The sequence below is a fragment of the Crinia signifera genome, chromosome 9 (genome assembly GCF_055691185.1).
Source record: "Crinia signifera chromosome 9, ASM5569118v1, whole genome shotgun sequence".
Classification (NCBI taxonomy): domain Eukaryota; kingdom Metazoa; phylum Chordata; class Amphibia; order Anura; family Myobatrachidae; genus Crinia; species Crinia signifera.
Window position 1 is genome coordinate 31920363 of NC_139225.1, and position 14892 is coordinate 31935254.

The 14892-nt window shown below is 40.6% G+C and overlaps 1 protein-coding gene across 6 annotated transcripts in view; it reads left to right on the forward strand.

Annotated features, from left to right (window-relative positions):
- Positions 1-14892, forward strand: part of ATP2B3 (ATPase plasma membrane Ca2+ transporting 3) — a 241887-nt gene that overhangs the window by 220524 nt on the left and 6471 nt on the right. For 3 of the 6 annotated variants that reach the window (XM_083158701.1, XM_083158700.1, XM_083158702.1), the window contains 2 exons: positions 2077-2184; positions 4886-5068. In XM_083158701.1, the coding sequence (XP_083014827.1) occupies positions 2077-2184; positions 4886-5068 (291 nt within the window). Of the gene's footprint in view, positions 1-2076; positions 2185-4885; positions 5069-10794; positions 10949-14892 lie in introns of all 6 variants that reach the window. The other 3 variants (XM_083158703.1, XM_083158704.1, XM_083158705.1) reach the window with 2 other exon arrangements.

Genomic DNA, 14892 nt, shown 5'->3' on the forward strand with positions numbered 1-14892 from the left:
CAAAATCCTTCTTGGAGAATGGGAATCCTGTGTTACATAAGCAAGTTTGGGCAGCCAGATATGGACCTAATGGCAAATCATGTCAACAAGAAGGTAGACTTCTATTCTATTCCAGATAGTATCTTTCCAGAACGTCTGCAGTGGACACCTTTTCAATTTGGTGGAAGTGTCACCTAGGGTATGTGTTTCCTCCTTTTTTCCTCTAATAAGTCGCATCCTGAAGACAATAGGATCAGGTGGAGGTTATAGGGGCCCCGTTTTGGCAAAGGAGAGCCTGGTTCACAACAGCCTTGAAATAGGCAACGCAGGAACCCTGATCATTACCAATAACTCCAGACCTTCTACACCAGGGTCAGATATACCACCCAGATACAGCAAGATTATGCTTGGAGATTGAAGGGTACCTGTTCAGACACAAGGGAGCTAGTAATTCAGATTGTATTACAAGGAAGGAAGTTTCTTCTCACTCATAAGGTCTGGCAAAGATTTATCGTTTGGCTGGAGATCCTCTGAAAGGTCACTAACTCCATGATGGCGCAAGTCCTACAATTCCAGCATAATGGTTTCTCACTAGGCATAACTCTTTCCACCCTTAGGGGATAGATAGCTGTCCGAAGTGTACGCCAAGATAGGAGATTGACAGACGGTAGTTTAATTAAGAAATTCCACTATGCCATTAAAATAATGCACCCACCCATCAAATCCTTTGTGGCTCATTGGGCCTTGAATCTAGATACACTGATGAAACAACCCATTATTAGAAAATCCTCTCAAATTACTGACTTGGAAGATTCTATTTTTACTACAATTTATGTCCCCGAGAAGAGAAAGGGAATTATAAGCTTTGTGGATGGAAGAACCACCTGTTGCTGGATAAAATTTGTTTACCCTAGGTGGTCACTGATTTCCAGCTGAATCAGGATTTAGTACTGCTGGCTTTTCATCCTGAACCTAAGAACAAGAGAGCTGAAGACTTGTATACAATGGACCTAGTCAGAAGTATTGACAATTACTTAAACAGACTAAATGACATTAGAACATCTAAACATTTATTCAAAACAGACCATCTCTAGATGGATTAGAGACCTAATTATATTCATATAAAAGAATGAGGGCTGGGAGGTTCAGGTGTTAATCAAGTCACGCTCAACCAGAGCTGTGGTGACTTCATAGGCTAGGAAGCCTCAGGCTTCCATGAAGGACATTTGTGAAGCAACAGCTTGGTCATCTATTCATACATTCTCTAAACATTATGCTTTAAATGTTGCTACCGCCCACTTGCAGATCAGGTCTTGCAAGGTGGACTTTCTAAGTAATTTGTTAAAAACAAAAAGAAAGGGGATATGTAGTGTATAGGTCTGGAGGTCTCCCACAGACTACAATTTCTGACGCTTATGTTAGAGAAAAAATATAATAAATGGATTGTAAGTATATTTATAATAAATATGTCCACTGCTGCTGCGGGTGTTTAAGTGAGTTGGCTAGAGCTCACATAAAAGAACGACAAAAGTATCAAGGGGTTTTAAACACCGTGCGCTGCTGTGTAAATAAATCGCTCAGAGTGATTTATTTACACAGCAGCGCATGGTGTTTAAAACCCCTTTATACTTTTGCACTTTCTAAGTAAATCGTATTGCATTTATTGTGCTTTGGTATGTCCCAGTGTCATGGCTGCCATGGGGATCCTAGAATAAACCACCGAATTATATTCGCCGATAATTCCATTTTCTTCTTAGAGATCCCATGGCAGCCATTAGAATGCCTGTTCCTTGTAGTGTTTTTCCAGGGACCCAAATACGGAGGCACTCTAAAGACAAGGAGGAAAGGGAGGAGTGAGGTTACATATGGCCAGGTGGGTGGTCCCTAGAAAAACATTTCTAAACTAGAGGAGAGGGAGGATATTCCAGTGTTATGTCTGCCTTGGGGAACATTGAAGAAATGGAATTATCGGTGAGAATAATTTGCTGGTTTAGGGTCTATTGGTTGGGAGACAAAATTAAACTTTCTATTAGGTTGAGGATCTTCTCCAGTTATCATCTTTCAACAACTGTTTCTTATTATTTCTTCTTGTTCCAGATTTTGATTGTCCAGTTCGGAGGGAAGCCCTTCAGTTGCTCGCCATTAAATGCACAGCAGTGGCTCTGGTGCCTCTTCGTGGGAGTGGGGGAGCTTGTCTGGGGACAGGTGAAATATTACTGTATGACTTTTGCCCTAACCCAAATTTATTCCTTTCTCTTCTGGTAATATTTTACCGTAAGTCTGTTACGATCCAGGGAGTAACTCAGGTAACTGAAAGCCGCCCAAAGTGGACGGTGCCGTTATCTTCTAATCTAGCTCTATTGGCCTTCCCTGACAGGTGGCCGTGGACTGCGGGATGCTAGGCTTGGCCTGTAGCCGCCACGTATGAAAGGGCGAGTTAAGCCCGCCCTAGCTCCGGTGCAGCCAGGTGTTAGGATGTGACAAGTCCACGACGACCGCCAAGGATAGGTCCAAGAGGAGGATCTGACTAAACTAATAAACCCCAGCTATAGAAGGATAACACTGACGCACAAATCCCTATTGTTACACAAGTACGGGAAAGAGGATAAATGCACACAGGTATAGCGAAATAACGGTACAGTGAATACAGCGACTCCGTCGCAACCAAATCCAAACGACCCTGTCACAACCAAAACCAAGAGACCTCGTCGCAAACGGTAAAGTAAATACTGTGACTCTGTTGCAATCAAAACCAATTGACCCTGTCGCAACCAAACTTAAGCGACCTTGTCGCAAATGGTAACGGTGTGCTCAGCACAACTTTTAGGGGTTAATAATCCCCCCCCCCCCAAAAAAAAAAAACTCCCAGAAGCTGCGCGCCGGACTGGTTGCTATGCAACCCTGCCTGTCCGGCGCACAGACACCGCAGCACAGCGCGTCTTCCCGCCTGCCACCAAGCGCCGGGGGACCTCCAGCACCATGTACTGGACGCCGGGGATCCCATGCGGTCACCGGGCCTGCACCAGTTCGTGCACCCACGGGTCCCCTAGTCCTAACAAAGTGACGAAATAACCTTAGTATAGGTCTTTTCTTTACATGTCCAACTGCATCCCAAACTTGTCTGCTATATGTAAAAAGAATACCTTGGGATTATGCTAGAAGTAAGGTCATGTTCAGCGATGCCTCCAGAGGGGTGTCCAAACATAGATAAGCTGCAGAGGCAGATAGTAAATGTGCATTACTGCAAATACCAATCTGATTCCCTGATCCCTATGCTTTGGATGGAACAAATAAATGGCTAAAGCAGGAAGGATCACAGTGGTGATATACATACACATGGGAAGGAAAACAGTGGTGCCATACATACACACGGGAAGAGACACAGTGGTGCCATACATACACATAGGAATGAAGACAGTGGTGCCATACATACACATGGGAAGGAAAACAGTGGTGCCATACATACACACGGGAAGAGACACAGTGGTGCCATACATACACATAGGAATGAAGACAGTGGTGCCATACATACACATGGGAAGGAACACAGTGGTGCCATACATACACACGGGAAGAAACACAGTGGTGCCATACATACACATAGGAATGAAGACAGTGGTGTCATACATACACATGGGAAGGAACATAGTGGTGCTATAAATACACATGGGAAGGAACACAGTGGTGCTATACATACACATGGGAAGGAACACAGTGGTGCTATACATACACACGGGAAGGAACACAGTGGTGCCATACATGCACATGGGAAGGAACACTGTGGTGTTGTACATACACATAGGAATGAACACAGTGGTACTTTACATACACATGGGGAGGAACACAGTGGTGCTATACATACACATGGGAAGGAACACAGTGGTGCTATACTGTACATACACATGGGGAGGAACACAGTGGTGCTATACATACACACGGGAAGGAACACAGTGGTGCCATACATACACATGGGAAGGAACACTGTGCTGTTGTACATACACATTGGAATGAACACAGTGGTACATTACATACACATGGGGAGGAACACAGTGGTGCTATACTGTACATACACTAACCCACAGCGAGCGTGTAGCCCAAGTAAAGATTTTTTTGGAAGACATGGAAAAATGTTACAAGTAAAAGCAATAGTACACTTATCATATGTAAATGTCATAGTGCAATGTAATCATAGTATAACATAGGAGCAGAAACACAGTATGAATGAATACACCTAAGATATGCAGTGGTATGAAACCGAAGGGCCTTATTCAGGTCCATTCATTCGGACCCCTTTGTTCACAATAGGTCCGATGGTGGGCGCATGCGCAGGGTCATTCCTGTGTCTGTACATTTCTGTGCATGCGGCCACAGCGAACAGAGTGTTCACTGGGCGGGCGTGGGGCGGCGGCCCGGTCCATTTGCATATGGGACCGCCCAGCCTTTCATGGGCGTTCTCATGAGAACGTTGGGCGTTCTCATGCAAATTCCCCGATGACACGGGTGCGGGGGACGGCCGGCTGACCTCACCGGATTCCCACTTCCTCCCGAGCATCCACACATATGGAAATGACTTCGGAGTCACTTTTATATGCGTGCACCTTCGACCATCAAATGATGTGGGTGGATTCCACTAGGCTGCGAATGGATGTTCCCTGCGAGGGAATCGCCCTTGCGAATGGGTGGAGCCCCGGCCACCATTCGCAAGGCAGGGTTTTGTGGACTTGCAAGGCTGCGAATAACCCCCAAAGCTGAGCGTTGCCTGGCAATTCATTATTTTGAGTTGCATCTTGTGTAATAAAGGGCCTGATTTAGAGGTATTAACGCACATCTCCATTAATCGCGCTGAGCACGTGCAGATCTTGTATGTCACATGAGATGTCTATATCACAGTGTTTCTCTTGTCCAGCTCATCGCTACCATTCCCACCAGCCATCTGAAGTGCTTGAAGGAAGCTGGACATGGGCCTGGAAAGGACGAAATAATGGATGAGGAGATGGCTGAGGATGAAGATGAAATTGACCACGCAGAGCGAGAGCTGCGACGTGGTCAAATCCTTTGGTTCCGTGGCTTGAACCGAATCCAAACGCAGGTATGCCTTTGTGCCACGAAATTCCTCATTGCGCCAATGATGATCACCAGCTATTGAGAACGTTTTCAGGGGTGTGAATTTGCAGTGTGTACTAATGATTTGTTATCGATACTGGATAGATAAACCCCTCGCATGCATTAATAACACAGATGTTTCATTCTGACAATTTTTTTTCTTCTACCCAGACTGACCGTCAAGGACAGCAAGACATGATTAGTTAACAGAAATACAAACTCTTCCCTTCTATACCATTTAAAGGGAATCTGTCATGGTATAAATATGGAACACTCTGATGTTGCCTGTTTATTAAAGACATTGTTACTAATACGGTTAGCATATCATCTCCCTAATAGATATAGTAAACAGCTTCAGTCTAGCGCGTCGTTGGCTGCCATGGATAATTATAACACTAATACTAAGATTTATTAGGATCTGGTGTATAAATCTGGTCTAGCTAGATGTTTCCATAATGCATTTTGGTGTGCAGCCAGGATGGATCCAGGGGGTGGGCAGTAAGAGCAATTACCGGTACTTCTCCTTTGTAACACTACTCCCCTGCTCACTACCCTGTCCGTTGTATAGCAGTGCGGTGGCACATCTGGGAGGCAGAGGGCAAAATGACTCCCCAGCCACTGCTGTTGTGTTCTGGCCTTATAATGGTCCATGGACACTGCTGTTTAGGAGTAAATTTACTAAAGCTTCTAAAAATGAATTTTGCCATCAATGGAGGAGAACCACCGTCGTTTCCCACCATAGATGATGGCAAAGGTGACTAATTTTTTTTCTTTCTTTTACAAAGTGCCGGGACACTCCGCCCCTGACACCCCTGCAAAGCTCCACCCTCAATTTTCTGTATTGTAAAACAAGGGTGACCAGTGGCGGCTCCAGAGGTGGGGCTGCAGAACTTCAAAATATAAATAAGGGAGCCACACCAACTGCCAATGTGTCAGTTTGGAATGGAATTTGTTGGTTAATTCCTCCCTCCACTATTTGAATTTTTTGCTACAGCCCCATCTCTAGAGCCACCAATGGGGGTGACCATTGATGGGTGAAAATATTGATGGTTCTCTTGCAAATGGTTTCACACCATCGAGGTTACCCACCAATAGTACCATTGATGGCAACCATGAATGGGTAACCATTATATCACACCGTGTGGTCTGTGCAGGCTCTTTCAGAATATGAGTTTAAGCAAAGGTAGATCTTTAAATGGGTGGGGGCAGAAGGCACAGCCGTCCTATATGGAACCCCTTGCACTTAAACCATTCCCACTGACTTATTGGGGGAATTCGGTTGTTTTTTGTGGCAGATGGCATTTCAGCTTGCAGCTATCAGAGGTGGTGAGTAGAATTGGGCAAAAAGTTCCAGTTTAGGCACCCAAATGGCACTTTTCACATCACACCCATTAGTTTAATCAGGTTTAGCTGCTTTATTTCACCCAGCGGGGCAGAGGCTATCCAATTGCAGGCCTCTGCAAATTAGCAGAGAAGCAATCAGGTATGAATAATCCCCTGAATTGCAATATTGGGTACCCATTAACTATCACAGTAAAAAAAAAAAAAAAGGACTTTCCCCGATTAATTTTTTGGAAGTGCTTAATCTTCTATTTACTAATTGTAGCCAGTAACGATTCAGCAACAGCAATCAGAGACAGATCCAGCTCACATTGGCAGAAACCTTCAGTGCCTGGTTCTGGTCATAAAGATGTACAGTAATTATCATTAGAATGTTGTGACGTTCCTCTACCTAGGCTAAGCTGATGGTAGGCAACAGTCGGCTGGTTCTCAGAGGGGTCAGTAACTATTCAGCATTCTCTAACACAGGGTCTTGGTCACAAATACAATTCCGATCAATGTTTTTATTAGTTTTAAAGTGCTCTGTGCTGATAGAGTTGAGTTTGACTGTAAATGGGGTATTACATTTGGTGATAACTTCTAGATTGTTTTACCAAAGAAACAAACTCTTCTTCTGTCGTCTTCCCTACACAGACATTTATTAACAGTTTATAGGCAGTGGCGTAACTATGAAATATTCTCCCCCCTGCCACAAATCTTGGCAACGCCCCCCCCCCCCCTCGACTCAGACACCCCCCCCCACCTCCTTACCCCTCCACATAGTGCCGCTGCTGTCTGCCCCGGGACCTGCTGCTGGCGAATCCGCCACCTCTAGCATCTTCAAAAACGGTCTGCAGTATGGGGGCAGCCATTTTCTGTGTGTCACATTTTTTATGGCAGCAGGAGCCAGGAGAGCCGGACCGCAGACTGATTCTCCGGCGGCAGGTCCCGGGCAGACGCAGTGGGTAACAATAGCCCTGCAGCCCCCCCCAGTTACGACACTGTTTATAGGGCAGCAAATTCCATACTGAACACATCTGTAAAAATGAACACTAGAATCCGCAGAACACTAGAATTAGAATAGAACTCGGGCTGGATGGGGGTGGAGCTGTAGGTAATGTGGGTGGAACTTCAGCATGGGAGGGGTATGAATTGGTGCGTAAACCAGTAAAAAAAAAAAAAACATTGACAAAGTTCTGGCTGTGGTGTGAGTGTTATTATAACATATCAATCTATCATATAGGGCAGTGGTTCCCAAACTTTTTTGAATCATGGCACCCTAGAGCATCAAAATTTTTTCAAGGCACCCCTACGCTAAATGTTTCTTATCGAGAAATTCAGAAAAAAAATATTAAGTGCATTGTGTTTATATGTCACGCATAATTACTGCACGTGATTTAGAGTACTGCATCAGGGATTTTATTTGAGGGAGTATTGCTATGTGGTGTTGCTTGCGATTCGATCCAGATTCAATTGGGATCCAATTGGGATCAAATCGAATGGCAATCCAATCGCATTTGATTTTTACTATAAAGCACAGATCTATACTATATGGCATACCTCCCAACTGTCACGATTACAGCGGGACAGTCCCGATTTTCGGGTCCTGTCCCGCTGTCCCACCCGCGGCAGGCATTGTCCCGCTGCGGGGGGTGGCAGTTGGGAGACCCCACAGCGTCTATTCTCGTATGAAAATGAGGTTGCGGCTAATTAGCATAAGCCGCACCCTCATTTGCATATGCCCCGCCCCCTTTTTGGGCGCTCCCTATGTCCCTATTTCTTCATCAGAGAAGTTGGGAGGTATGATATAGTCTTGCCTGCACAGTCTATTTCACTGTTAAATTTACACCAGGCATGTCCAAACTATGGCCTTCCAGCTGTTGTGAAACTACACATCCCAGCATGCCTTGCCATAGTTTTAGCATTCCATAATACCAAAACTGTGGCATGATGGGACTTGTAGTTTCACAACAGCTGGAGGGCCATAGTTTGGACATGCCTGATTTACATACACTAAATCAGAGCACGAATCAGCATCGAATGCGGTTGAAAATCGTTCATTAGATTTCGATTCGATTGTGACTATATAGTCAAAATCAAACACAAGATCTCGCCATGCGTACACCGCTTTAGACGTTAAGAAGTGATTGTCACTACACAGGTGTACAGTATGTGTCTGATGGTAACCGTTTAGGCAGCAATGACAGTAGTATTATTAGTTTACATATAAAGTGCATCTGCTTTCCTGTTTTATGATGTGAGCCAGCCTTTATAGGAGTAGGTACTTTCTGTATTTATGTCATCTTACTGGCTGCATTCCCAGGAGTGTTGGGAATTCCTTATTTGTAGTGACAATTGGCTTACATTGCATTCCTGTTATTGGCCACACCCAATCCCACATCAGACCACCTATTTTATCATTGGTAGGACTACTCAGTGCAGGAAAGGCATGTTATACTCAATTGAGGCAACCACATTGAGTCAATAAGAAGATTAAGGGGCCCATTTAAGTTGGATTGCATATACAGTGTGATCTGGGCAGGATATTACCAATCAGGATCGCATTGTAATAAGGGAATCCTATCACATAAATGTATGTCACTGCACATACTGGAACATGGCTCCGAAAGGAGCCTGTCCCTGCGATGTGCTCAGCCGGGTGCTGGGGGTCTGCACATGTGCGGATAACACACGCACACACCCCGCTGACCAGGCTACCGCCACATCTCAGAATGGTGGTAGTCCAGGGACCAGATGCAATGATACCCGATATTGATACATTGGACAGCATTGCATCCCCCATAGAAATCTATGAGTGATATAGTAGCTGCTGGCGGAACAGGAGGGATCGCAGCAGGTATCAGAGATCCCTGCTGTGGTCCCCCCCTGATAAATTCGGGGGATATTTAATATTTGTGGCTAACCCCCAAAAAAGGATAAATGTTACTACATATGGACAGTACAGATAGATGGTCATGAATATTTAACAGAGTTAAAGCAAGTATGGTATTTACTAAGCAGCAGCTTTCGAAATCTGTCCATTCTCATTGATCTTATTTAACCCTTTAAGACCCTTTGTCCATTTAATGGACAGTATTAAAAAATCTATTGCGTAGACTGCATTAGGATGACGGTGGCCATTCAAATCCCAACGTCCATTTAAAATGCCAGAGTGTAAAATTATCAAATTAAACGAATATTTTTAGGGGCTACTTAGCAACTCATTTGTCTGCTCTACCAGTGTCATACACCAGAAACACGCAGTGGGTCATAAAGGGTCAATGTTATCTATTTCTTTTCACTTATTAATGTAGTGCATACATATACATAACCATATGTTTTTGGAGTGTTAGAAGAAACTGGAGTAGCCGTTGGAAGCCCATGCAAACATATTACAAATCATAGAAACTTCACAGTTAGGGCCTTGGTGGAAATGGATCTTAAGGCCTCCATACTTTGAGGCTGTAATGCTAATTGCTACACAGAGGGGCATATTAAGAGAAGCGCATGTGTGTCCTTCATCCAGGGCTCTCATTTCTTACTGGGAAAATGGACACTCCACCATTCAGGTCACCCAACAGGTCAGTATTAAAGAACATGGGTGCATGTTGTGCAGCGTGGGCCACCTGAACCCAGTGGCCCATGTGTTCGGCACAGTGGTGGAACTGAGTGGTTGGCCCAGGTGCAAAAATATAATATGGGCCCCCCTTACCTTCTCCAACCCAAGTTCCCAATATGACACACAGCAGTGGGTGGCAGCAGTGGGCCCTTTAGTCCTCAGGGGCCCGGTACAATGTACCTGGTGCACCAATTGTAGTTTACCTCTGGTTCTACACACCTTGCACCCATTATAAACTTACCATACCATTGGCTGCACCAACCATCTTACCAACATTTTAGGACCAGTATTATAAATTGCGAAATAGGCAGGTGTGCTGTTTTAAAAATCAAGGTCAAAATTGCTGAGTATTGGCCACATGTAAAAGCCATGTTTAGTATATTGTCCCTAACAAGTTACATATACAACCATCTATTGACAGTGACAAATATATGTAATTATTTAAACATTGTCCTTTGTGTAGCTCATAATATACTGTGACACAGATAGTCATAATAATATTACTTAACTGTATTGAGCTTTTATATATTTTTTATTTTGGCCAAGTTTTCAAGAAAAATTGGCCAAAGAAATCAGGAATACATCTAGCACTTGATATTTGGTGAAAGCCAGGTCTGTTGGTTCAGGTCTTGAAAGCCACTGATCTCAGACTAGATTATGTAGATTGTTAATGGTGTTCTCTTATTTCTCAACTGTCCCCAAGGAAGAAAAATTTCAAATGACAATTATAATAATAATAAAAAAAAGAAACTATCTCATTTTCTCTCCCACAGATGGAGGTAGTGAGTACCTTCAAGAGAAGCGGTTCATTTCAGGGTGCTGTGCGTCGGCGTTCCTCGGTCCTCAGCCAGCTCCACGATGTAACAAATATTTCTACTCCCACTCACGTAATTCTCTCTGCTGCCAATGCCACCAGCACTGCTGGGAGTGAGTGCGATTTCCTTACTGCTCATCAGTAACATTCTTTAAACCCACGTTTATAAAAGTTATTTTACCTTCTTTTTTCCAGTCTTTGCATTTTCTGCTCACCGTGACTTTCTATTATTTATTGCTTTGTCTGGTCTCTTTCAGTCGAGGTGGTGTATAATTTCTAAAGCCATATTCTCCTTAATGCATCAGTATTTGGTGTGCATACAGTACCATGCTTCTATTTGATACTTGGTTTAGCTTTGTTTGCAACACACCTTATTTTCTTTCTATCCAACAAAATTGCTGCTTCCACTTCTGTCCAGCTTTCTTTTTCATTAATTTTTTTAACCTGTACATTAAAACTGTAGTACTAGGTAACAGCAAACACTAATTGTGTATATGAATTATGCAAGTTGACAACATTATTGTGGGGGGGAGGGGGGATTCATAAGCCCACTCCAGAACTGCAGATGGAGGGGGATTCTGCCTATTTCCAAGACATAAAAAGTTTTCCATTTCAGACAAGTGACAATGATTAAAATTTTTGCATATAAAAATCTAGCCATAGGACAAAACATCAACAGAAAATGACACACCAGTTGCAATTTGTAATTAAATTATTTTAAAATAATGATGAAATTTAAATAAAAAAATCATATATATTTAGAGAAATTTTCATTTCAATAGTGCCACCCATAACATTGTTTTACTAGTGATATGTTATGCTTTATTTTATGCCCTTCAAACTGGTGCATCTACTTTTTTTCATAACAGCAAGACCACATTGTGCATCGTCTGGACACCGACAGGAAATAAAGTTCTTTTTTTTTTAGTGGAAGGGTGATAACCATTAAATCCAATATTGTAAGAAAAAAAAATATTGGTAGTTAAGAACCACTTGTAATGATAGATAAATAAATAATAGTTTACCCAAATCTATAATTTAATATATTTATACTAGTTTACATTTTTTTTATACAATTGGAATTACAAATGCTGTAATTTTATCTTGTACTGCAGTTTTAATATTTTATTTTATATTAATATTATTACCCTATTCTGAAAGAGTGTTTCTGGTTGGCTTTAACTCTTTCTCTGTTCTTAAAAAAAAACAAAAATTAACATATGAGTGTCAAATGGTTGCAACACATCAAATAACGGCTTTCTTTCATGACTTTGTGTTTTGTGTATATGAAAATGGAATTTTTTTTCCCATGAAATACTTTCCATACATTAAAATTAAGTTACTTTTCAAAATGGTGAGTTAGTTAAATACAGTGTTTTGGTCACAACAGTATAACAGCTGTAAATAAATCAAACACTGCAAGGAAGAACAAAAAAAGCACACACAAAAGAGAATATGGCAAAAATTGTGACAATTCTCGAGAAACTCTTGAAAGAGTAAACCTTCGAGTATGGGCCCAAAATTAATGCTGACATGTACATTACTTCACTTTTTTTTCTTGCCTTTGCAGCTTAGGATATACAGTATATCTCCTACTTGCCGTTAACAACACTGAAAGTTCACACCGGCAGAAAACCATTAACTACACTTTCTTTCCTATCAGGATTCTTGGGAGTCATTTTGTGAAGGGACCTTTGTAGTTGACTTGTCATTTCAGACTTTTTACATTTTTTATGACATTTTTTCGCATTGTCAAATATATATATATTTTTTTAAAGAAAAGTAAAAGTTCAACTAAATCTTTTTCAGCCCAAATTACAGGCTGATCATTTTAAATGATGGTGGTGATTAGCAAGACTCCTAATCTAACTCTCAACAGAATGAATCATGAAATCCAGTAGACAGATTCTATATACAGTACTTTTCATTAATATGTTTAGCACTATTAAATCAATAATGATATAATTACTTTAGGATAACTATTTCCTTTTTAAATTGGGGTAATCCCATTGTCTGGTATAGTCTACTGCAAAATGTACTAGTCTTCTACTCTAAAAATTATATCTGGACAAGACTATTATTCTAATAACTTTTTTAATTGGTATTCTAGTGATAAATGAAATGAGTAATATAACATTATAGACATATCATAATAATAAATTAAATAAGTGATAAAATATTATATTCATATTATAGTGATTAATGAAAGGACTGATACAACTAGAATTTAAATAAACCTGTACTAGAAATTAAATAAACCTGTGAGTATATTTAATTTAATATATAATGAGGAATACTCCAGTTCTGTAGCCTGTTTTCTGATGCATTACAAACACTACGAACCTTGGAATTTTCATAATGTCTTAGGTTACAAAATTTGGGAAACTGACATAGCATTGGGCATATCATGAAGCTATCCTTTGGAATGCTTACCTAAAAGGCAACCTGTGGTTCCAGCAGTGAAATTGTATATATGAGAACTGAAGTTTCCTTTTTAAATTTGTTTCCGTTACATTTATTTTATAAGATTTTATATTGTAATAATGCAAAGTGTTAAAACTGTTATTTTAACAAATTGACGTAGATGCTGCCTCTTTCCTGGGTACCTTTACCTTACAGCAAATATTTTAATCAAGTTCAAAATAGCACTATCACAATACTTTTCAAAATACATTTTTTCTAATTAGCTAGAGAAAAGGTATTTTTACAGGTCTAGTTTATCATAATGTTAAACAAACAAAACAAAAAGAAAAGTAGTAAGGAGCATTGTTAATAAATTTTAGCTTTTAAACCTGGTAATTGTAATTACTTAGTGCCATTATTTATGGCAATAATAAATTAAATACCACTCAAATGTATCAATATATATTGGGACAAAGTCTTTGTCAGAGTCTTCACTTCTTTATTGGGATTTCTGCTCATGCACATTCTACTAACTACGCAATGCAGCAACCATTGTCAGGGATAGTCCCCTCCAAGAAATCCACTCCCAGTATTTTTTGGGTACTGTGGCCCATAGACTACAATAAGCTAACATACTCTTCACATGACGTTAGCTGCGGGGGCCAAATTATGAACTTTATAAATCTGAAAGCTATGGCAGCTGCAGGTTTACGGAAAAAAATATTGCAAATATTATTTAATAAATAGCAACCGTACAAATTTTGAATGTACTTTTCAAATAAAGTTATTAAAAGTGAAACTTAGCTGATTTAAGTTAAGTTTTACTTTCTAAAAATATTGCACTCCAGCACTCCTAATAAAAGGAAATTATAATATATATTAACTTATTTTATCAGGTTTTGAGTTTTGATTTAGATAAAAGAAAAAAATATTATGTGATATGAAGCCTGAAATGAAATCTTGACCAAGGGCTCCCATAATTCTTTGCATTTCATTATCAGATTTTATTGCACAAAACAAGCCTTTTCTCCCTCAGAATTTCAGTTATCACATGGATTGGTGGACTGAGGTCTTCTCGGAGCTTGTTCTAGAAGAAATGCTTTTTCCCCCTGTTTTCTCTTAATTTTTTTTTTTTTTACCATTCTATTTTCATCATTAAATGCACTTTCTTTGTTGATCTTTTTTTGCCTGTTTCTCTCATCAAGACATTTGCATATATTTTTTTAGAGGCATCATAACCTACAGTACATCAAAACCTCTTCTCTTCAATATATATATATATATTTATATATATATATATATATATATATATATATATGACTTCTTCATGAAGATTTCTAAAAATCATATCCAACAACAAGCGCTCTACAATATTATTACTATATATTGCATCAACTATAGAGTGGTGACCTAAAGATTGCCACAAAAAGGCCTAGTAATCTAATGAAAAATTTAAATTTTCACCCTGTTCCAGAGGCTGCCATTTATTATAAATTGATAGTTTGGAGACAGAAACAACTTATGTGATTTACAGATACTTTTTTGGAATTTGTTTTAAAAAAATTCAGTACAGGGTGGCAGTGCCCATTATATGGCAGGCTGCATTATTCTAGTAGGTCAGTACCCCTCATACAAACCGATGACTTGTATAGAG